This window comes from Cherax quadricarinatus, unplaced genomic scaffold, assembly GCF_038502225.1.
Source record: "Cherax quadricarinatus isolate ZL_2023a unplaced genomic scaffold, ASM3850222v1 Contig82, whole genome shotgun sequence".
Lineage (NCBI taxonomy): Eukaryota > Metazoa > Arthropoda > Malacostraca > Decapoda > Parastacidae > Cherax > Cherax quadricarinatus.
The window spans coordinates 70539-93211 of record NW_027195108.1 but is presented as its reverse complement, the minus strand read 5'-3'; the positions used below and the strand labels follow the sequence as shown (position 1 = coordinate 93211).

The 22673-nt window shown below is 43.5% G+C and overlaps 1 protein-coding gene across 10 annotated transcripts in view; it reads left to right on the top strand.

Moving 5' to 3' along the window:
- The window catches only part of CrebB (Cyclic-AMP response element binding protein B), a 307082-nt gene that overhangs the window by 214727 nt on the left and 69682 nt on the right, over nucleotides 1–22673 (top strand). For 6 of the 10 annotated variants that reach the window (XM_070080019.1, XM_070080017.1, XM_070080022.1 and 3 more), the window contains exon 4: nucleotides 3998–4039. The exons of the other annotated variants lie outside the window; for them this stretch is intronic. In XM_070080019.1, the coding sequence (XP_069936120.1) occupies nucleotides 3998–4039 (42 nt within the window). The remainder of the gene's footprint in view (nucleotides 1–3997; nucleotides 4040–22673) is intronic. 10 annotated transcript variants of the gene reach the window in all.

Below are 22673 nucleotides of genomic sequence, written 5' to 3'. Positions count from 1 at the left end.
TTAATAATCTTGAGGTTAATGATGAGCTTGGGGAAAGTGATCACAAATCACTTAGTTTCAATATATCATGGAATTACCCAGATAACTGCAATCAAATCTCTGTCCCAGATTTTCGCTTGGCCGACTTCATGGGACTAAAACATTACCTGGTTGGGCTAAATTGGGATGACCTGACTATGGGTCAGGTAAGTAGTGTTGGTTACCAATATGACGTTTTTCAGAGCATAGTTCTAGCTGCCCAGACAACTTTTGTTCCAATAAAGTTGGTAGAATTACCGACAATATGTAAAGTAAAAGGACACAAGTGCAACTAATGTGACATTTTATTGTGGCAACGTTTCGCTCTCCAGGAGCTTTATCAAGCCATTACCTTGATAAAGCTCCTGGAGAGCGAAACGTTGCCACAATAAAATGTCACATTAGTTGCACTTATGTCCTTTTACTTTACAACTTTTGTTCCGAGTAGGGAAATTAGATCTAACAAAAATTATCCCAAATGGATGAACAATAGATTAAAACATTTCATTGGTCAAAAGAGAGGCATATATAGGTGTATCAAAAGAGGGGATGGGCAGTTAAGAAATCGATACATTCAATTAAAGAGAGAAATAAAGAAAGGAATAAGAAAAGCAAGAAGGGATTATGAGGCTAAGGTCGCAAGGGATTCAAAGATTAACCCAAAAGGGTTATTTCAGGTATACAGAAGTAAGATTAGGGACAAGATTGGCCCACTTAAGAGTAACTCTGGTCAGATCACTGACAGTGATAAGAATATGTGTGAAATTCTAAATACCTACTTCCTCTGTTTTCACCCAGGAAAATGCTAGCGATATTCCTGAAATAATAGATTATGTTGAACAGGACGTTAATAAATTATGCACGATTGCGGTAACAAGTGACATGGTCCTCAGACAAATAGAGAAACTAAAACCTAACGAATCCCCAGGCCCTGATGAACTGTTTGCAATGGTGTTAAAGGAATGTAAAGAGGAACTTAGCATACCTTTGGCTAATCTTTTTAACATATCACTACAAACTGGCATAGTGCCTGATAAGTGGAAAATGGCAAATGTAATACCTATTTACAAGGCAGGTGACATGTCCTTGGCTTCAAACTATAGACCAATAAGCCTTACCTCCATTGTGGGAAAATTTATGGAATCAATAATTGCCGAAGCAATTAGTAGCCATCTTGACAGGCACAGATTGATTAATGAATCTCAACACGGTTTTACAAAGGAGCGTTCCTGTCTTACGAATTTACTAACTTTTTTCACTAAGGTGTTTGAGGAGGTAGATCATGGTAATGAATATGATATTGTGTATATGGACTTCAGTAAGACTTTCGATAAAGTTCCACATCAGAAGCTATTGAGGAAACTTAAGGCACACGGAATAGGAGGAGAAATTTTTTCCTGGGTAGAGGCATGGCTGACAAATAGACAGCAGAGAGTTTGCATAAATGGGGAGAAATCAGAATGGGGGCACGTCACAAGCGGTGTTCCTCAGGGGTCAGTGTTGGGCCTGTTGTTGTTCACAATTTACATAAACGACATAGATGAGGGAATAAATAGCGACATAAGCAAATTTGCTGATCACACCAAAATAGGCCGTCCAGTTCATTCCAATGAGGACACTAGAGCACTCCAGGATGATTTGAATAGACTGATGCAGCTGTCGGAGAAGTGGCAGATGCAGTTTAATATAGACAAATGCAAAGTTCTAAATGTTGGACAGGACAATAACCATGCCACATATAAACTAAATAATGTAGATCTTAATATTACTGATTGCGAAAAGGATTTAGGAGTTCTGGTTAGCAGTAATCTAAAACCAAGACAACAGTGCATTAGTGTTTGCAATAAAGCTAACAGAATTCTTGGCTTCATATCTAGAAGTATAAATAATAGAAGTCCTCAGGTTGTTCTTCAACTCTATATATCCCTGGTTAGGCCTCATTTAGACTATGCTGCTCAGTTTTGGTCACGGTATTACAGAATGGATATAAATGCTCTGGAAAACGTACAGAGGAGGATGACAAAGATGATCCCATGTATCAGAAATCTTCCCTATGAGGATAGACTGAAGCCCTGAATCTGCACTATGAGGATAAACTGAGGACCTGAATCTGCACTCTCTCGAAAGGCATAGAATTAGGGGGGATATGATCGAGGTGTATAAATGGAAAACAGGAATAAATAAAGGGGATATAAATAGGGTGCTGAAAATTTCCAGCCAAGACAGGACTCGCAGCAATGGTTTCAAGTTGGAAAAATTCAGATTCAGGAAGGATATAGGAAAGCACTGGTTTGGTAATAGAGTTGTGGATGAGTGGAACAAAGTCCCGAGTACAGTTATTCAGGCTAAAACGTTGTGTAGTTTTAAAAATAGGTTAGATAAATACATGAGTGGGTGTGGATGGGTGTGAGTTAGAACTGACTAGCTTGTGCTGCTGGGTCTGGTGCCGTGCTCCTTCCTTGAGTAGAGATGACTAGTCTGGGTGGGTCATTGGGCTAATCCGGGGATGGGTGGGATCATTGGTCTAATATGGGGGGGGGGAGATGGACCTGCTCCGCATGGGTCAGTAGTGTTCCTTCTTTCTTATGTTCTTATGTAAGAGTCCTCTAAGCAATTCATATTGCTCCCATGTGGTGATGTCAAGAATACTCGCCAGGTAGTAGCTAAGAGCAACATGTTTCCACCATAAATACACGTAGACCTCACTATAAAACGTAGTCCCACACGTCTAACTTCTACAGCAGCGTCAACACCATCCCATGTGGATACTGTCCAATGAAATATGGAGGGGAAACAGGAAAAAATGTTTGAGTCCCCCTGAGCGAACATTGAAACACCAGCAACAGAGACGACTTAAGGTACTGAAGGTACGACTGTGTCCTCCACAGGGACTCCACATTATAATACCACTGTGTCCTCCACGGAGTCCACGTTAAGGTACGACTATGTCCTCCACAGGGAGTCCACGTTAAGGTACACCTGTGTGCTCCACAGGGAGTCCACGTTAAGGTACGACTGTGTTATCCACAGGGACTCCACGTTAAGGTACAACTGTGCCCTCCACAGAGACTCCACGTTAAGGTACGACTGTGTCCTCCACAGGGACTCCACGTTAAGGTACAACTGTGTCCTCCACAGGGACTCCACGTTAAGGTACGACTGTGTCCTCCACAGAGACTCCACGTTAAGGTACACCTGTGTCCTCCACAGGGAGTCCACGTTAAGGTACGACTGTCCTCCACAGGGACTCCACGTTAAGGTACACCTGTGTCCTCGACAGAGACTCCACGTCAAGGTACGACTGTGTCCTCCACAGTGACTCTACGTTAAGGTACGACTGTGTCCTCCACAGGGACTCCACGTTAAGGTACGACTGTGTCCTCCACAGGGACTCCACGTTAAGGTACACCTGTGTCCTCCACAGAGACTCCACGTTAAGGTACGACTGTGTCCTCCACAGGGACTCCACGTTAAGGTACGACTGTGTCCTCCACAGGGAGTCCACCTTAAGGTACGACTGTGTCCTCCACAGGGACTCCAATGAGACATTTAATCAAATGGAATGAGACACAGGTCGTCCTCACGGAACAAGATCTTTGACGTCGACGATGTCTGGAAGCCTCGCTAATCACCATCACCACAGAACATAATACTGGAAACTACAAATTATCGAAAACGTACATAATACTGAACCAGACAAAGCACCACCTACCTAACAACACAGGTGTCACCTGACCTCATCTCAAACATGTCGTTCTTCAAGACACTGTAACTCTCACCTCACTTTCCGCTTATTTACTGTTAGAAGTTATCAAGGTCCCAGGATCGAAATGTTTTCTGGCATGTCCTAATGGTTGCTCACATGTGTTTTTAGACCAATTTGTCGGTATAACAAGGTTGATACCACAACACAGCAACAAATACAAGATATATTAATTCAATATTTACAATTTTAATGTTTTTGTATCATCACTAACAGTGTCAAGTTCAGTCTGGAAGAATCTGGAACCAAATATCTGAGGTATGTGTGGTTACCTTTGTTGTGTGTGCGTGTGCGTGTGTGTGTTGTGTGTTGTGTGTGCGTGCGTGTGTGTGTGTGTTGTGTGTGTGTTGTGTGTGTGTGTTGTGTGTGTGTGTGTGTGTGTGTGTGTGTGTGTGTGTGTTGTGTTGTGTGTCAGTATAAATATCAGTGTATAAATGTTAGTGTGTGATTGTAAGTAAAAGTCGGAGGGTCACATATCCAGTACATGTAAAATTTTTCTCTGGCAATGAATATACATTATATATATATATATATGTATATATATATGTATATATATATATATATATATATATATGTATATATATATGTATATATGTATATATATATGTATATATATATGTATATATATATGTATATATATATGTATATATATATATATGTATATGTAATATATATATATAATATATATATATATATATATATAATATATATATGTATATATTCACCTACCGAGGCAGGGTGACCCATGGAAGAAGAAACACTGTCACCATCACTCCATCACTGTCTTGCCACAGGGGTGCCGATACCATAGTTCCACACTGTAAGTATCTCTGTCCTTCCTTCAGAGTATAGGCACTGTACTTCCCACCTCCAGTACTGTAACATCCTTCAGAGTATAGGCACTGTACTTCCCACCTCCAGTACTGTAACATCCTTCAGAATATAGGCACTGTACTTCCCACCTCCAGTACTGTAACATCCTTCAGAGTATAGGCACTGTACTTCCCACCTCCAGTACTGTAACATCCTTCAGAGTGCAGGCACTATACTTCCCACCTCTAGGACTCAAGTCTGGCTGACCGGTTTCTCTGAATTCCTTCATAATTGTTACTTTGCTCACACTCCTACAACACGTTGAGTCATAAAAGCCACTTGCCTCCACTCCTATCTAAAATACTCACACACCCTTCCTGGATGTCTAAGCCCCCTCACACAAAACCTCCTTTACCCTCTCCCTCCAACCTTTACTAAGACAACCCCTACCCCACCTTCCACTACAGATATATTCACTCTCCAAGTCGCCCTATATTGTTCTATCTCTAAATATCTGAACCACGTCAGCAACCCCCTCCTCACCCCTCTGGATAATACTTGTAGTAACCCCACTCCTCCTAATCTCCAAGCTATGGATTACCTGCATTATATTCACACCACACATTGCCCTCAGACATAACATCTCCACTGCCTCCAGCCTTCTCCTTGTTACAACATTCACTGCCCTTGCTTTACATCCTTATAAGAGGTTTGGTATAACTGTACTCTCATGCATTCCCCTCTCTTCTTCCGTGGATAAAGTTTTTTGTCTCCACAGACTCCTCAGTGCATCACTCACCCTTTTTCCCTCTCATCAATTCTTTGATTCACCTCGTCTTTCACAGACCATCTGTTGACACATCCATTCTCAAATATTTGAAATGTTCACTTCCTCCATACTCTTTTCAATCTGATATCCAATCTTTCATTACCAAATTTTTTTATCCTCACCACCTTGTTCTTTCCTGTGTTCACTTTTGATTTCTTTTACATAACCTCCCAAATTCATCCACTACTGCAACTTCTCTTAGAATCTCCTAAAAGCACAGTGTCATCGGCAAAATGTAACTCACTGTAAACACTTGGTCTACACACCACCTACCCTTCCTAAAGCCTCCTTGTTCATCTGCAGTCCTGCTCTCCTGTTAATTATTTCAATAATAACTCTACTATACACTTTACCAGGTATACTCAACAGGCTTATTCCCCTATAATTCTTACTGTTTTATCCCCTTTGTCTTTATACAAAGGAACTATGCATGCTTTCTGCCAATCCCTAGGTACCTTACCCTCTTCCATACATTTATTAAATAATAGCACCAACCACTCCAAAACTATATCCCCACCTGCTTTTAACATTTCTATCTTTATCCCATCAATCCCGGCTGCCTTACCCCCTTTCATTTTATCTACTGCCTCACGAACTTCCCCCACACTCACAACTGGCTCTTCCTCACTCCTACAAGATGTTTTACCAGAATTAATTTTTCACGACCCTCAACAAATTGTAGCCAAATAGTCTGTTTTGATGCTTCTAATTATATATCTTGTCTACTGCAACAAATCAAATTATCTCTGACATATATCGCCACTCCACCACCCTTCCTTTGAAATCACAGCTTCCCTATCTTCATCAAGGTTTAACAGTTCCTCAAAATATTCCCTCCATCTTCCTGATACCTCCAACTCTCCATCTAATAACTCACTCCAGGCTTTCTCAACTTATTAATCTCTTGAAAGCTATTTCTTATTCTTGGCAAAATTTATTGGCAGCATCTCACCCACTCTCTTATTTGCTCTCCTTTTACATTCCTTCACCACTCTCTTAACCTTTCCTTTTCTCTCCATGTGCTTCTCCCTCTTTGCATCGCTTCTGTTTTGTAAAATCCTCTTATATGCTAACTTTCTCTCTCTACCGCATCATTCCACCAATTGCTCTTCTTCCCTCCCGCACCCACCCTCCTATATCCACAAACTTCTGCTGAACACTCTAACACTGTATTCTTAAATCTACCCCGTACCTCTTCGACCTCATTGCCTGTACTCTTGATAGCACATCTTTCTAAGAATAGTTAATCTACCTTTCACTCTCACTGTAGCTACAACTGAAAAATGATCTGATATATCTGTGGCCCCTCTATAAACATGTACATCCTGATGTCTACCTGTTAGTCTTTTATCTACCAATACGTAGTCCAACAAACAACTGTCATTATGCCCTGTATCATATCTTGTATACTTATCTTCTTTTTTAAATTTTGAATTACCTTTTACCAAATCTCGTTCTGTACAAAGTTCAAAGGCTCCCATTATCCTTTACATCCCCAAACTTGCCTACCACACCCTCTATAGCCATTTCACGCAGTTTAGTATTCACGTCCTCTACCACAGCTTCTCTCACACTTGGTTCAAAACTTCCCAAACACTCGCTTAACATCTTCCAACATCTCTCTCCTCTACACTCCTCTCCTCTCCAGGTGAATATACACTTAATGTAACCCACTTTTCACATCCAACCTTTATTATAATTCACATAATCCTTGAATTTATACATTTATATCCCCTCTTACATAAGTGACCCTTCAACATTATTGCTACCCCTTCCTTAGCTCTAACTCTCGCAGATACTCCTGACATAATCCCTTTTCTTTCTCTCCACTGAAACTTCTCACCTTCAGCTTTCTTTCACTTACAGCTAGGACATCCAACTTCTTCCATAACATTGGCAATCGTGTCTTATGTGCACAACATCCAGGCACATTCATACATCCTAACTTTTTTAAGATTTTGTTTTGTTTACTAACTTCGTGCTCCTGGCAGTGTAGTCGCCTCTTACGACACATTCTCTTACACTGAACAAGACACAGGGTTGTAGTCTGGGTTGTTAGTTGTGTTGTGCATAACACCATGGTTGTAGTCTGGGTTGATACTTGTGGATGACAGCATGGTTGTAGTCTGGGTTGATAGTTGTGTTGTGGATGACAGCATGGTTGTAGTCTGGGTTGATAGTTGTGTTGTGGATGACAGCATGGTTGTAGTCTGGGTTGATACTTGTGTTGTGGATGACAGCATGGTTGTAGTCTGGGTTGATAGTTGTGTTGTGCATGACAGCATGGTTGTAGTCTGGGTTGATACTTGTGTTGTGCATGACAGCATGGTTGTAGTCTGGGTTGATACTTGTGTTGTGCATGACAGCATGGTTGTAGTCTGGGTTGATACTTGTGTTGTGCATGACAGCATGGTTGTAGTCTGGGTTGATACTTGTGTTGTGGATGACAGCATGGTTGTAGTCTGGGTTGATAGTTGTGTTGTGGATAATAGCATGGTTGTAGTCTGGGTTGATAGTTGTGTTGTGGATAATAGCATGGTTGTAGTCTGGGTTGATAGTTGTGTTGTGGATAATAGCATGGTTGTAGCTTACATAAGCCTACTAGGATAGTTCTCAAATCCAACCATTCTCAACCAGTTTTCTAACCTGTTCCTTCAACTAACTCCTGGTAGATCATAACCCAACTCGCTCGCTTGGTTACACAACCTATTTTAAAACTAACAATGGACTAACTCTAATCACCCTTGTAATAGATTGCTCTATTTACCCATTTGACTGTTAACTTATTAATGCCTCCCTAATTTTCTTTCTAAATCTATTTTCTAATTCTAATTTATTATTCAGTGTTCCTACTGGGTATTGAAAGGGTTTTATTGTGTTTTATCTGTTTTGTTTGTTTTCTTCAGTCGTATTCTTGCTCGTCCACTTGAGTGTGTCCATGGCGTTCAGTCTGTGGTCGTATGATGAGAGATTTATACATTTGATTAAGTTATCTAAGTGTCAGGGGTCCAAGACTGTTCAACTGCCTCCCAACATACATAAGGATGCTGTATCCTAAGATATAACACAATAAGTGTCAGGGGACCAACACTGTTCAACTGCCTTCCAGCATACATAAGGGGGATTACCAATTGACCCCTGGCTGTCTTCAAGAGGGAGCTGGACAGACACAATATCTGACCAGCTGACCAGTAATAGCCTGGTTGATCAGGTCCTGATCCACTGGTAGGCCTGGTCATGGACTGGGCTGACTCACGAAATCGTAATGACACGATTGCAAACAAACCATACCACGGGTTGTGGGGGCGTTGACCCCCCCCCCCCCAGAACACCCTCCAGGATAATTCCGTTATTGTGTTCTGATACAGAATGTTGTAATGTTGGTAAAATTACCGATAATATGTTAGATAAATAAACACAAATGCAACTGATGTGACATTGTATTGTAGCAACGTTTCGCTCTCCAGAAGCTTTGTCAAGCGATTACGAATAAAAAGTGTTATACATAACAGCTTGACAAAGCTCCTGGAGAGCGAAACGTTGCCACAAAATGTCGCATTAGTTGCGACGTTGTCATCTGCAGAACAAGACACAGGATCGTTCCTCAGCTATGTTCACTATCATGTTTCTATTCACTGGTAAATGATTGTGGTGGCTGGCTCCTAGCTGGTCTTTAATCTCTGGATGCTTGTAACAAGGTTCTCCTTGTCTGCCAGAACTAAATCACAGTTTATTTCATTTTGATGGTTCTACCACAAGATGTTTTAAACACACACACACACGGCCAGAACAACATGTGGAATTACATAGCACAAAGGAACTCCCTCCCCGAATTTTTAGCTTCTCTTCAGGACCTGTCTTCTCACTTAAGTTGTAGCCTCCCACATATATTCTTCTCGTTTCACTTGTGTATCTGCTGAAGTGGATCCCAGAAGGGGATTGAAATATACAGACCAATTAATATTCTGAGTGTCTTTCTGTTGGTTATTAATGAGTGCACACACACAGGCTTGGAATATGTTTAAGAAATTATTTGTTGCTAGATTCCCAGTCAGAGGATTCCAGTCACACCTAAAGGTGGGTGTTGAGGTGATACTGTCATGTGGTAAAGATACAAGATATGAGTGTGTTCTTGAGTCATGTCACTCATCGCAAGCTAGTATTATTAACAATAGTCATGTTAGCCTGCTGGTCAACGATTTTGCAACTAACTTGGCAAAGAACTTGTTGAAATATCCACCAGCTCTTCAACTAACAAGTGTGTCACTAGCGCCAGTGTTTAGTCCCATGTGGAGGATGTGATAAGGTTTATATAGAGGGAACAGGAACTTCTCTGTACACTAGGATCTGTGGAGACATGAACGACTGATCGTGATGATCTGTGTGTGCGACATACAAAATATTGAACACCTTATGATGCGAAGTGAAGGTAGGTTAATGACCCTAGTAACACAGTCCATCAAAAGTCTTGAAAGTTACACTATAGCCAAATTGTTAGGTAAGACACATATGCAACAGTTAGGTATCTTTATTTCGAAACGTTTCGCCTACACAGTAGGCTTCTTCAGTCGAGTACAGAAAAGTTGATAGAAGCGGAAGATACTTGAAGACGATGTAATCAGTCCATCACCCTTAAAGTATAAAATACCTGTCGGTATTTTATACCATTTTAATGTTCTTATAACCAAATTGTTGATAAAACGGTACCCATTCTGGTGACCACTGTAACAGTATTGACACCCATTCTGGTGACCACTGCAACAGTATTGACACCCATTTTAGTGAGTAATAAATATTGATAGGTCCTCAAATGCAACCCATCTCGCCACATTTGTACTACTGCTATCCTCTCATAGCCTGCTACCTAACTCCAGCCAGTATATATGTGTACTCATTCTTAGTTTCTTTGTCTTAAGAATGAAGAAGTCAAATGTCAATAAATCTTGACTCACGAAATCGTAATGACACGATTGCAAACCATACCACGGGCGGGATTTGAACCCGCGGTCAGAGAGTCTAGCTAGTCCAGTGGCTAACGCGACGATCTGGAGTTTTGAGACTCTCTGACCGCGGGTTCAAATCCCGCCCGTGGTATGGTCACTAACTTTTGTTTTTATTCATGTCCTAAGTGTACACAAGTCTCATTTTCTACACAATTCCAGTTTAACTCCGGAAAAAATACTCCGGGATTCCTACCTCGGAAAAAATACTCCGGGATTCCTACCTCGGAAAAAATACTCCGGGATTCCTACCTCGGAAAAAATACTCCGGGATTCCTACCTCGGCAAAAATACTCCGGGATTCCTACCTCGGCAAAAATACTCCGGGATTCCTACCTCGGAAAAAATACTCCGGGATTCCTACCTCGGAAAAAATACTCCGGGATTCCTACCTCGGAAAAAATATTCCGGGATTCCTACCTCGGAAAAAATACTCCGGGATTCCTACCTCGGAAAAAATACTCTGGGATTCCTACCTCGGAAAAAATACTCCGGGATTCCTACCTCGGAAAAAATACTCCGGGATTCCTACCTCGGAAAAAATACTCCGGGATTCCTACCTCGGAAAAAATACTCCGGGATTCCTACCTCGGAAAAAATACTCCGGGATTCCTACCTCGGAAAAAATACTCTGGGATTCCTACCTCGGAAAAAATACTCCGGGATTCCTACCTCGGAAAAAATACTCCGGGATTCCTACCTCGGAAAAAATACTCCGGGATTCCTACCTCGGAAAAAATACTCCGGGATTCCTACCTCGGAAAAAATACTCCGGGATTCCTACCTCGGAAAAAATACTCCGGGATTCCTACCTCGGAAAAAATACTCCGGGATTCCTACCTCGGAAAAAATACTCCGGGATTCCTACCTCGGAAAAAATACTCCGGGATTCCTACCTCGGAAAAAATACTCCGGGATTCCTACCTCGGAAAAAATACTCCGGGATTCCTACCTCGGAAAAAATACTCCGGGATTCCTACCTCGGAAAAAATACTCCGGGATTCCTACCTCGGAAAAAATACTCCGGGATTCCTACCTCGGAAAAAATACTCCGGGATTCCTACCTCGGAAAAAATACTCCGGGATCCCTACCTCGGAAAAAATACTCCGGGATCCCTACCTCGGAAAAAATACTCCGGGATTCCTACCTCGGAAAAAATACTCCGGGATTCCTACCTTGTGTCTTGTAGCCTCAGCAGTTTCCTGGAACAGATGTCTACCTTGGTTCCTATATAAGTTCCAGGGATCGTATGTCTCGGCCATAATCAACCTTTTGGTTCCCTCCAGAAATTCTACCCAGCCTTTCAGTGTCTGTTTTAATTTTTATCAACCATTTTGGTGCAGTTTTTTTTTTTTTTGGGGGGGGGGGACTTGTAGTGCCATGCAGATTCTTCACGTTAAACCATGTCTCATTTGTTATTAAAAAAATAGCTTTACCCACTTGCACATTCCATTAATTTGTTCATCTTATTCCTATCACTACAGCTATTTTCACCATTATTTTTGTTTAATCCTTACTCGTTGTTTTATATCTATTATTTCTAAAATCGGTAATACAACCTTAATAAATTCATCCCAATTCCAGAAAGTTTTAAAATAAATTTTTCCATTCGCGGAATGAGGTACTCAGTCCCTCAGCCTTGAGTCGATGTGGTCAGACACTGCAGCTTCTTGGGATCTTAATACTTGGGAATTCTTCGCTTGCCTAATTCTTGGGCACGACCTACTTCCACATTGGACAAATGTGGTGGCCTGGTGGTTAACGCTCTCGCTTCACACGGTGAGGGCCTGGGTTCGATTCCCAGCCAGAGTAGAAACATTGGACGTGTTTCTTTCCACCTGTTGTCTATGTTCCCCATCAGTAAAATGGGTACCTGGGTGTTAGTCGACTGGTGTGGGTCGCATCCTGGGACACTGACCTAAGGAGGCCTGGTCACAGACCGGGCCGCGGGGGCGTTGACCCCCGGAACTCTCTCCAGATAAACTCCAGATAAACCTACGACTGCTGCACCTCTCCTGCCTACGGTATGTAAGCTGCTTCTCCGCTCATATGCCGTATTCTATTCAAGATTGATGGATTGACCACGTCGACTCAAGGCTGAGGGACTGATTACCTCATTCTCCTCCTGTTCTTCAAGTTTCTCCTATGTATGGACTGAGAGTAAGACACATGTGCAACATCTGGGTATCTTTATTGTAGACGTTTCGCCATCCAGTGGCTTTATCAATACAAATTCTAGGACATAACTTGAGGACATGTACATAACCTTCACAACTACGACAACTACTACTACAACTAACCCATCTCTTTGGGAATGACCTACTTCCACTGGGGAATCCCGCCTACCAGTGAATTTGCCCTCGTCTGCTTCACCTGACGTTACTATATAAGCGCCAGGATTCTTTCTTCTGCTTCAGAATCTCCACGACTATGGTGCTGTTCGCACCTACTCCTAGGTTGAGGGACTGATTACCTCATCTTCTGTACATAGTTCTACTGTCTTCAAGTTATGTCCTGGAATTTGTATTGATAAAGCCACTGGATGGCGAAACGTCTACAATAAAGATACCCAGATGTTGCACATGTGTCTTACTCTCATCTTGTCGGTATTATATACCATTCGTACACAATATGTATGGACTGATGAAGACACTGTGTGGCGAAACGTTTCCTCAATAAAGATACCCAAGAGTTGCACATGTGTCTAATTTATCGACTGCAACAATGTTGAGAGGTCCCTATTCTGGTGACCACTGTAACAGTGTTGACACCCATTCTGGTGACCACTGTAACAGTATTGACACCCATTCTGGTGACCACTGTAACAGTATTGACACCCATTCTGGTGACCACTGTAACAGTATTGACACCCATTCTGGTGACCACTGTAACAGTGTTGACACCCATTCTGGTGACCACTGTAACAGTATTGACACCCATTCTGGTGACCACTGTAACAGTATTGACACCCATTCTGGTGACCACTGTAACAGTGTTGACACCCATTCTGGTGACCACTGTAACAGTGTTGACACCCATTCTGGTGACCACTGTAACAGTGTTGACACCCATTCTGGTGACCACTGTAACAGTATTGACACCCATTCTGGTGACCACTGTAACAGTGTTGACACCCATTCTGGTGACCACTGTAACAGTGTTGACATTCTGGAAAGGAGTTACCACGCAGTGGCTCTTCAGTCCAGTGCAGAGACAGGTGGAACATGAGTTTGAGGTTATCAGTCCCTTAGCCTGGAGCCAATGTGTTCAGTCCATCAGTCTTGACTTTAGGCTAAGGGACCGATTACCTCAAACTCCTCCTTATCTTCCACCTTTCGCTGCATTGGACTGAAGAAGCCATTGCTTGGTAAGACGTTTCCACAGGAATGATACCCAAATGATACTAATACACAGATAACCTACACATGGGAGACTGGACCTAATGACAATGTTCCGGTCTGACATCAAACATTAACAAGACACACCAGTGTGAAGGGAAGGGAGACAGCATATATACGAGAGGGGGCCGGGGGTGGTAGAATAACAGGAGGGAATAGTATAGTAGTAGTGGTAGCAGTTGTAGTAGTGGTAGCAGTTGTAGTGGTAGTAGTAGCAGTTGTAGTGGTAGTAGTAGCAGTTGTAGTGGTGGTAGCAGTTGTAGAGGCAGTAGCAATAGTGACACAAGAGTCTTAATAGAGTAGTACTAGTAGTAGTAATAGTATCTAGTGGGCTATTAACCCATTATGATTCACAGTAGTCAAGATGACAAACTATCCTCTATCCCAGCCCCAGCAAACAGTCTACATCTACTATCCTTCAGATAGGAGGAACTATCCATGAACGTAATCTGAGTGTTCCCAACTGGACGAATATTGAAGATATTCTAGAGTGATATTAATAGAGCCTTGGATATCTGAGGCTGTAGTGTGATTATAGAGCATTGGATGGATATATTAAAGCTCTGCTGGGATAACAGAGCTTTTTGGGATAATTTCGACTTCAGTAAGGCTTTTGATAGTCCCACTTCACAGGCTGTTGAGAAAACTTAAGGCATACGGAATAGGAGGAGAGATTTTTTCCTGGGTAGAGGCATGGCTGACAAATAGACAGCAGAGAGTTTGCATAAATGGGGAGAAATCAGAATGGGGGCACGTCACAAGCGGTGTTCCTCAGGGGTCAGTGTTGGGCCCGTTGTTGTTCACAATTTACATAAACGACATAGATGAGGGAATAAATAGTGACATAAGCAAATTTGCTGATGACACCAAAATAGGCCGTCCAGTTCATTCTAATGAGGACACTAGAGCACTCCAGGATGATTTGAATAGACTGATGCAGTGGTCGGAGAAGTGGCAGATGCAGTTTAATATAGACAAATGCAAAGTTCTAAATGTTGGACAGGACAATAAACATGCCACGTGTAAACTAAATAATGTAGATCTTAATATTACTGATTGCGAAAAGGATTTAGGAGTTCTGGTTAGCAGTAATTTAAAACCAAGACAACAGTGCATTAGTGTTCGCAATAAAGCTAACAGAATTCTTGGCTTCATATCTAGAAGTATAAATAATAGAAGTCCTCAGGTTGTTCTTCGACTCTATATATCCTTGGTTAGGCCTCATTTAGACTATGCTGCTCAGTTCTGGTCACAGTATTACAGAATGGATATAAATGCTCTGGAAAACGTACAGACGAGGATGACAAAGATGATCCCATGTATCAGAAGTCTTCCCTTTGAGGATAGACTGAGGCACTGAATCTGCACTGTGAGGATAGACTGAGGGCCCTGAATCTGCACTATGAGGATAGACTGAGGCCCTGAATCTGCACTGTGAGGATAGACTGAGGCCCTGAATCTGCACTATGAGGATAGACTGAGGCCCTGAATCTGCACTATGAGGATAGACTGAGGCCCTGAATCTGCCCTATGAGGATAGACTGAGGCCCTGAATCTGCACTATGAGGATAGACTGAGGCCCTGAATCTGCACTATGAGGATAGACTGAGGCCCTGAATCTGCACTATGAGGATAGACTGAGGCCCTGAACCTGCACTATGAGGATAGACTGAGGCCCTGAATCTGCCCTATGAGGATAGACTGAGGCCCTGAATCTGCACTATGAGGATAGACTGAGGCCCTGAATCTGCACTATGAGGATAGACTGAGGCCCTGAATCTGCACTATGAGGATAGACTGAGGCCCTGAATCTGCACTATGAGGATAGACCACTGTCTGGAAAATCTTCCAGCTCCTGCACCCAACATCTTGCTCCTGGGGGATTTCAACTTAAGGCACCTAAAATGGAGGAATATAGCAAATAATATTGTTGCAGTAATAACACCAGGAGGCAGCTCTGATGAAAACTCACACTCACACGAGCTTTTAAATCTCTGCACAAAATTCAATTTAAACCAGCAAATAATAGAGCCTACTAGACTGGAGAATACACTAGACCTCATCTTCACTAACAATGATGATCTGATAAGAAATGTCACCATATCAAAAACAATATACTCAGATCACAACATAATTGAGGTTCAGACATGTATGCGTGGAGCCTCAGACCGACAAAATGAGACTAGTCACGAGGGAGCATTCACCAAATTCAACTTCAATAACAAAAACATAAAGTGGGACCAAGTAAACCAAGTCCTAACCGATATAAGCTGGGAAGATATACTAAGCAACACAGACCCAAACTTATGCCTAGAACAGATTAACTCGGTGGCACTCGATGTATGCACAAGGCTTATTCCTCTAAGAAAAAGGAGGAGTAGATGTAAAATAGAAAGAGACAGGCGCTCCCTTTACAGGCGACGGAAAAGAATAACAGAGCGGCTAAAAGAGGTCAATATATCAGAAATGCGCAGGGAGACACTGGTCAGAGAAATAGCAAGCATCGAACTTAAGCTAAAAGAATCCTTTAGGAGTCAGGAATCGCGGGAAGAACTAAAAGCCATAAATGAAATCGAAAGAAACCCAAAGTATTTCTTCTCCTATGCCAAATCAAAATCGAGAACAACGTCCAGTATTGGGCCCCTACTTAAACAAGATGGGTCCTACACAGATGACAGCAAGGAAATGAGTGAGCTACTCAAGTCCCAATATGACTCAGTTTTTAGCAAGCCGCTAACCAGACTGAGAGTCGAAGATCAAAATGAATTTTTTATGAGAGAGCCACAAAATTTGATTAACACAAGCCTATCCGATGTTATCCTGACGCCAAATGACTTCGAACAGGCGATAAATGACATGCCCATGCACTCTGCCCCAGGGCCAGACTCATGGAACTCTGTGTTCATCAAGAACTGCAAGAAGCCCCTATCACGAGCCTTTTCCATCCTATGGAGAGGGAGCATGGACACGGGGGTCGTCCCTCAGTTACTAAAAACAACAGACATAGCCTCACTCCACAAAGGGGGCAGTAAAGCAACAGCAAAGAACTACAGACCAATAGCACTAACATCCCATATCATAAAAATCTTTGAAAGGGTCCTAAGAAGCAAGATCACCACCTATCTAGAAACCCATCAGTTACACAACCCAGGGCAACATGGGTTTAGAACAGGTCGCTCCTGTCTGTCTCAACTACTGGATCACTACGACAAGGTCCTAAATGCACTAGAAGACAAAAAGAATGCAGATGTAATATATACAGACTTTGCAAAAGCCTTCGACAAGTGTGACCATGGCGTAATAGCGCACAAAATGCGCGCTAAAGGAATAACAGGAAAAGTTGGTCGATGGATCTATAATTTCCTCACTAACAGAACACAGAGAGTAGTCGTCAACAGAGTAAAGTCCGAGGCAGCTACGGTGAAAAGCTCTGTTCCACAAGGCACAGTACTAGCTCCCATCTTGTTCCTCATCCTCATATCCGACATAGACAAGGATGTCAGCCACAGCACCGTGTCTTCCTTTGCAGATGACACCCGAATCTGCATGACAGTGTCTTCCATTGCAGACACTGCAAGGCTCCAGGCGGACATCAACCAAATCTTTCAGTGGGCTGCAGAAAACAATATGAAGTTCAACGATGAGAAATTTCAATTACTCAGATATGGTAAACATGAGGAAATTAAATCTTCATCAGAGTACAAAACAAATTCTGGCCACAAAATAGAGCGAAACACCAACGTCAAAGACCTGGGAGTGATTATGTCGGAGGATCTCACCTTCAAGGACCATAACATTGTATCAATCGCATCTGCTAGAAAAATGACAGGATGGATAATGAGAACCTTCAAAACTAGGGAGGCCAAGCCCATGATGACACTCTTCAGGTCACTTGTTCTATCTAGGCTGGAATATTGCTGCACTCTAACAGCACCTTTCAAGGCAGGTGAAATTGCCGACCTAGAAAATGTACAGAGAACTTTCACGGCGCGCATAACGGAGATAAAACACCTCAATTACTGGGAGCGCTTGAGGTTTCTAAACCTGTATTCCCTGGAACGCAGGAGGGAGAGATACATGATTATATACACCTGGAAAATCCTAGAGGGACTAGTACCGAACTTGCACACGAAAATCACTCACTACGAAAGCAAAAGACTTGGCAGACGATGCACCATCCCCCCAATGAAAAGCAGGGGTGTCACTAGCACGTTAAGAGACCATACAATAAGTGTCAGGGGACCGAGACTGTTCAACTGCCTCCCAGCACACATAAGGGGGATTACCAACAGACCCCTGGCAGTCTTCAAGCTGGCACTGGACAAGCACCTAAAGGCAGTTCCTGATCAGCCGGGCTGTGGCTCGTACGTTGGTTTGCGTGCAGCCAGCAGCAACAGCCTGGTTGATCAGGTGCTGATCCACCAGGAGGCCTGGTCACAGACCGGGCCGCGGGGGCGTTGACCCCCGAAACTCTCTCCAGGTAAACTCCAGGTAATAGACTGAGGCCCTGGATCTGCACTATGAGGATAGACTGAGGCCCTGAATCTGCACTATGAGGATAGACTGAGGCCCTGAATCTGCACTATGAGGATAGACTGAGGCCCTGAATCTGCACTATGAGGATAGACTGAGGCCCTGAATCTGCACTATGAGGATAGACTGAGGCCCTGAATCTGCACTATGAGGATAGACTGAGGCCCTGAATCTGCACTATGAGGATAGACTGAGGCCCTGAATCTGCACTATGAGGATAGACTGAGGCCCTGAATCTGCACTATGAGGATAGACTGAGGCCCTGAATCTGCACTATGAGGATAGACTGAGGCCCTGAATCTGCACTATGAGGATAGACTGAGGCCCTGAATCTGCACTATGAGGATAGACTGAGGCCCTGAATCTGCACTATGAGGATAGACTGAGGCCCTGAATCTGCACTATGAGGATAGACTGAGGCCCTGAATCTGCACTATGAGGATAGACTGAGGCCCTGAATCTGCTCTATGAGGATAGACTGAGGCCCTGAATCTGCACTATGAGGATAGACTGAGGCCCTGAATCTGCACTATGAGGATAGACTGAGGCCCTGAATCTGCACTATGAGGATAGACTGAGGCCCTGAATCTGCACTCTCAAGAAAGACATAGAATTAGGGGAGATATGATCGAGGTGTATAAATCGAATTAAGTTTATTTTCTATAAACGTTACAGGTTATAAAATACTAATTACAGAGAGGGCCACTATCACACCTAGCATGACTGGAAATATAAACACACATGCAGTACAATGTCATCCTTTATTGACAACGTTTCGCCCACACAGTGGGCTTTCTCAAGTCACAAACCGATCTACCTGGGGTGGAAGGTACGCGCGTACCTTCCACCCCAGGTAGTTAGGTAAGACACATATGCAACAGTTAGGTATCTTTATTTCGGAACGTTTCGCCTACACAGTAGGCTTCTTCAGTCGAGTACAGAAAAGTTGATAGAAGCAGAAGATACTTGAAGACGATGTAATCAGTCCATCACCCTTAAAGTTTTGAGGTGGTCAGTCCCTCAGTCTGGAGAAGAGTATTGTTCCATAGTCTGGAACAATATGGAGTAGAAGTGACAGGATGGAGCCTTGTATAACGCCAGGAGGTGAGACGTAGGTCACTAGTAGAACGTAGACGTTGGGAGGTCAGGTCCCTCTCAAATTCAGCCGTTCTCACTAGTAGAGGTTGTCGAAGTTGATTTCAGGTCTGTACCAAGATACCCTTGTGTGGACCTGACCTCCCAACGTCTACGTTCTACTAGTGACCTACGTCTCACCTCCTGGCGCTATATAAGGCTCCATCCTGTCACTTCTACTCCATATTGTTCCAGACTATGGAACAATACTCTTCTCCAGACTAAGGGACTGACCACCTCAAAACTTTAAGGGTGATGGACTGATTACATCGTCTTCAAGTATCTTCTGCTTCTATCAACTTTTCTGTACTCGACTGAAGAAGCCTACTGTGTAGGCGAAACGTTTTGAAATAAAGATACCTAACTGTTGTGATGAATGGTTTGAAAAACCGACAAGTTGAAGATTGAGACACTTATGCAGCATATGGGAATCTTTATTCAGGAAACGTTTCGCCACACAGTGGCTTCATCAGTCCAATACAAAGAGGAAGGCGTAAGGAGAGGAGGAGAATGAGGTAATCAGTCTGCTTCACGTCACCTCACTACAGTATTTAAGCCACGTCTACGGCCCTATGCTGTACATTCTACAAGATTGATGGACTGAACACATCGACTCCAGGTTGAGGGACTGATTACCTCATTCTCCTCCTCTCCTTACGCCTTCCTCTTTGTATTGGACTGATGAAGCCACTGTGTGGCGAAACGTTTCCTGAATAAAGATTCCCATATGCTGCATAAGTGTCTCAATCTTCATACCTAACTGTTGCATATGTGTCTTACGAATGGTTGAGAGAACCGACATGTTGATAAATTAGACACATGTGTCTAATTTATCAACATGTCGGTTCTCTGAACCATTCATCTACAAACCTGTCAGACACTGCAACTTCTTGGGATCTTAATACTTGGGAATTCTTCGCTTGCCTAATTCTTGGGCACGACCTACTTCAACATTGAACAAATATTACACGACCTATGACTGCTGCACCTCTCCTGCCAACGGTTTATAAGCTCCTTCTCAGCACGTATGCCGTATTCTATTCAAGATTGATGGACTGACCACATCGACTCAAGGTTGAGGGACTGATTACCTCATTCTCCTCCTGTTCTTCAAGATTCTCCTTTGTATGGACTGATGAAGCCACTGTGTGGCGAAACGTTTCCTCAATAAAGATACCCAAGAGTTGCACATGTGTCTAATTTATCAATATGTGTCTTACCTAACTACCTGGGGTGGAAGGTACGCGCGTACCTTCCACCCCAGGTAGATCTGTTTGTGACTTGAGAAAGTCCACTGTGTGGGCGAAACGTTGTCAATAAAGGATGACATTGTACTGCATATGTGTTTATATTTCCATTATGTAGGTATTTTATACCATTTATTTCCACCTAGACATTTCAGGCATATTAAGATTAATTCAAACCTCTATATTGGTACAGATTATGGAGCATATTGGTAATGAGGCTAATTAACTGCATTGCAGTTCGTAAATTTAGCAACGTGAATGGTTTTGTCCTGGTGCAATACAGGAATAAATAAATAAAGGGATGTAAATAGCGTGCTGAAAATATCTAGCCAAGACAGGACTCGCAGCAATGGTTTTAAGTTGGAAAAATTCAGAGTCAGGAAGGATATAGGAAAGCACTGGTTTGGTAATAGAGTTGTGGATGAGTGGAACAAACTCCCGAGTACCGTTATAGAGGCTAAAACGTTGTGTAGCTTTAAAAATAGGTTGGATAAATACATGAGTGGATGTGGGTGGGTGTGAGTTGGACCTAACTAGCTTGTGCTGCTGGGTCTGGTGCAGTGCTCCTTAAGTGAATGTGACCTGACCTGACAAGGTTAGGTAGAAGAATTGAACCTGCCTCGCATGGGCCAGTAGGCCTGCTGCAGTGTTCCTTCGTTCTTATGTTCTTATGAGTGGGTGTGAGTTGGACCTGACTAGCTTGTGCTGCTGGGTCTGGTGCAGTGCTCCATCCTTCAGGGGATGTGACCTGGCCTGACTAGGTTGGGTTCATTGGCTTAAGCTGGTAGGAGAGTTGGACCTGCCTCGTATGGGCCAGTAGGCCTGCTGTAGTGTTCCTTCTTTACGTTCTTATAAGCTTTAAAAATAGTAGGACGGGATTCAGCTTGGGTAGCATAGGCCTGTAGGCCTAGCGTAGTGATGCTGGTGGTCCATATTAAAGTGAGTGGCGTGGAGGAACAAGTGAGAGAATGTGAGAAAGTGAGAGAGAATGTGAGAGAGAGATAAGAGGAAAGACTCACGTGGGTGCGTGACGTCAACCGAGCCAGTGACGTCATCACATCCCCCTGATGACGTCATCGCCCCAGTCTCCGCCCCTTCCGTGACGTCACACCCAGGCTCCGCCCACTTCGTGACGTCACACTGCCTATCACAAACCCTCATGTTGTATAATCGTTCACTATTATAGGCTCTCCTGCATCCTCATTCACCACACACTTCCTTCTAGGCCTATAACGTAATTATATGTGGGTTATAGCAGCGCTGTGTGTGTTATGGAGGTAATATAACCGGGAGATGTGAGCTGTATTTTCTGGCGGTGTTGGTAGCCCTGATTCACCCCCTCACTTTTCAACCCCCCTCCTCCTCCTCCACCCCCCTCATCCCCCCTTCTCTATTTACGTCATTCCATTGTTTTTACGTTTAACATATGCTAGTTAATATACCCTGGTTAATATACCCTGGTTAATATACCCTGGTTAATATACCCTGGTTAATATACCCTGGTTAATATTGTGAGAGGGAGGGGGGTGGTAGTTGTGGTAGGGGGTATTGGTGGCAGTGGTAGGGATAGTGGAAAAGAGGGGGGGGGTAGGTGAGTGTAGTGGTGGTAGGGGGGTGATGGTGGTAGTTATGGTAGGGGTAGTAGGGATGGTAGTTGTTGTAGGGGTAATAGAGTTGGTGGGGGGTGGTAGAGGTTGTGGCGGGGTGGAAGGGGGGTGGTAGCGGGGTGGAAGGGGGGTGGAAGAGGGGTGGTAGCGGGGTGGAAGGGGTGGTGGTAGCGGGGTGGAAGGGGGGGGTTGTAGCGGGGTGGAAGGGGGGTGGTAGCGGGGTGGAAGGGGGGGTGGTAGCGGGGTGGAAGGGGGTTGGTAGCGGGGTGGAAGTGGGGGTGGTAGGGGGGGTGGTAGCGGGGTGGAAGCGGGGGTGGAAGGGGGGGTGGT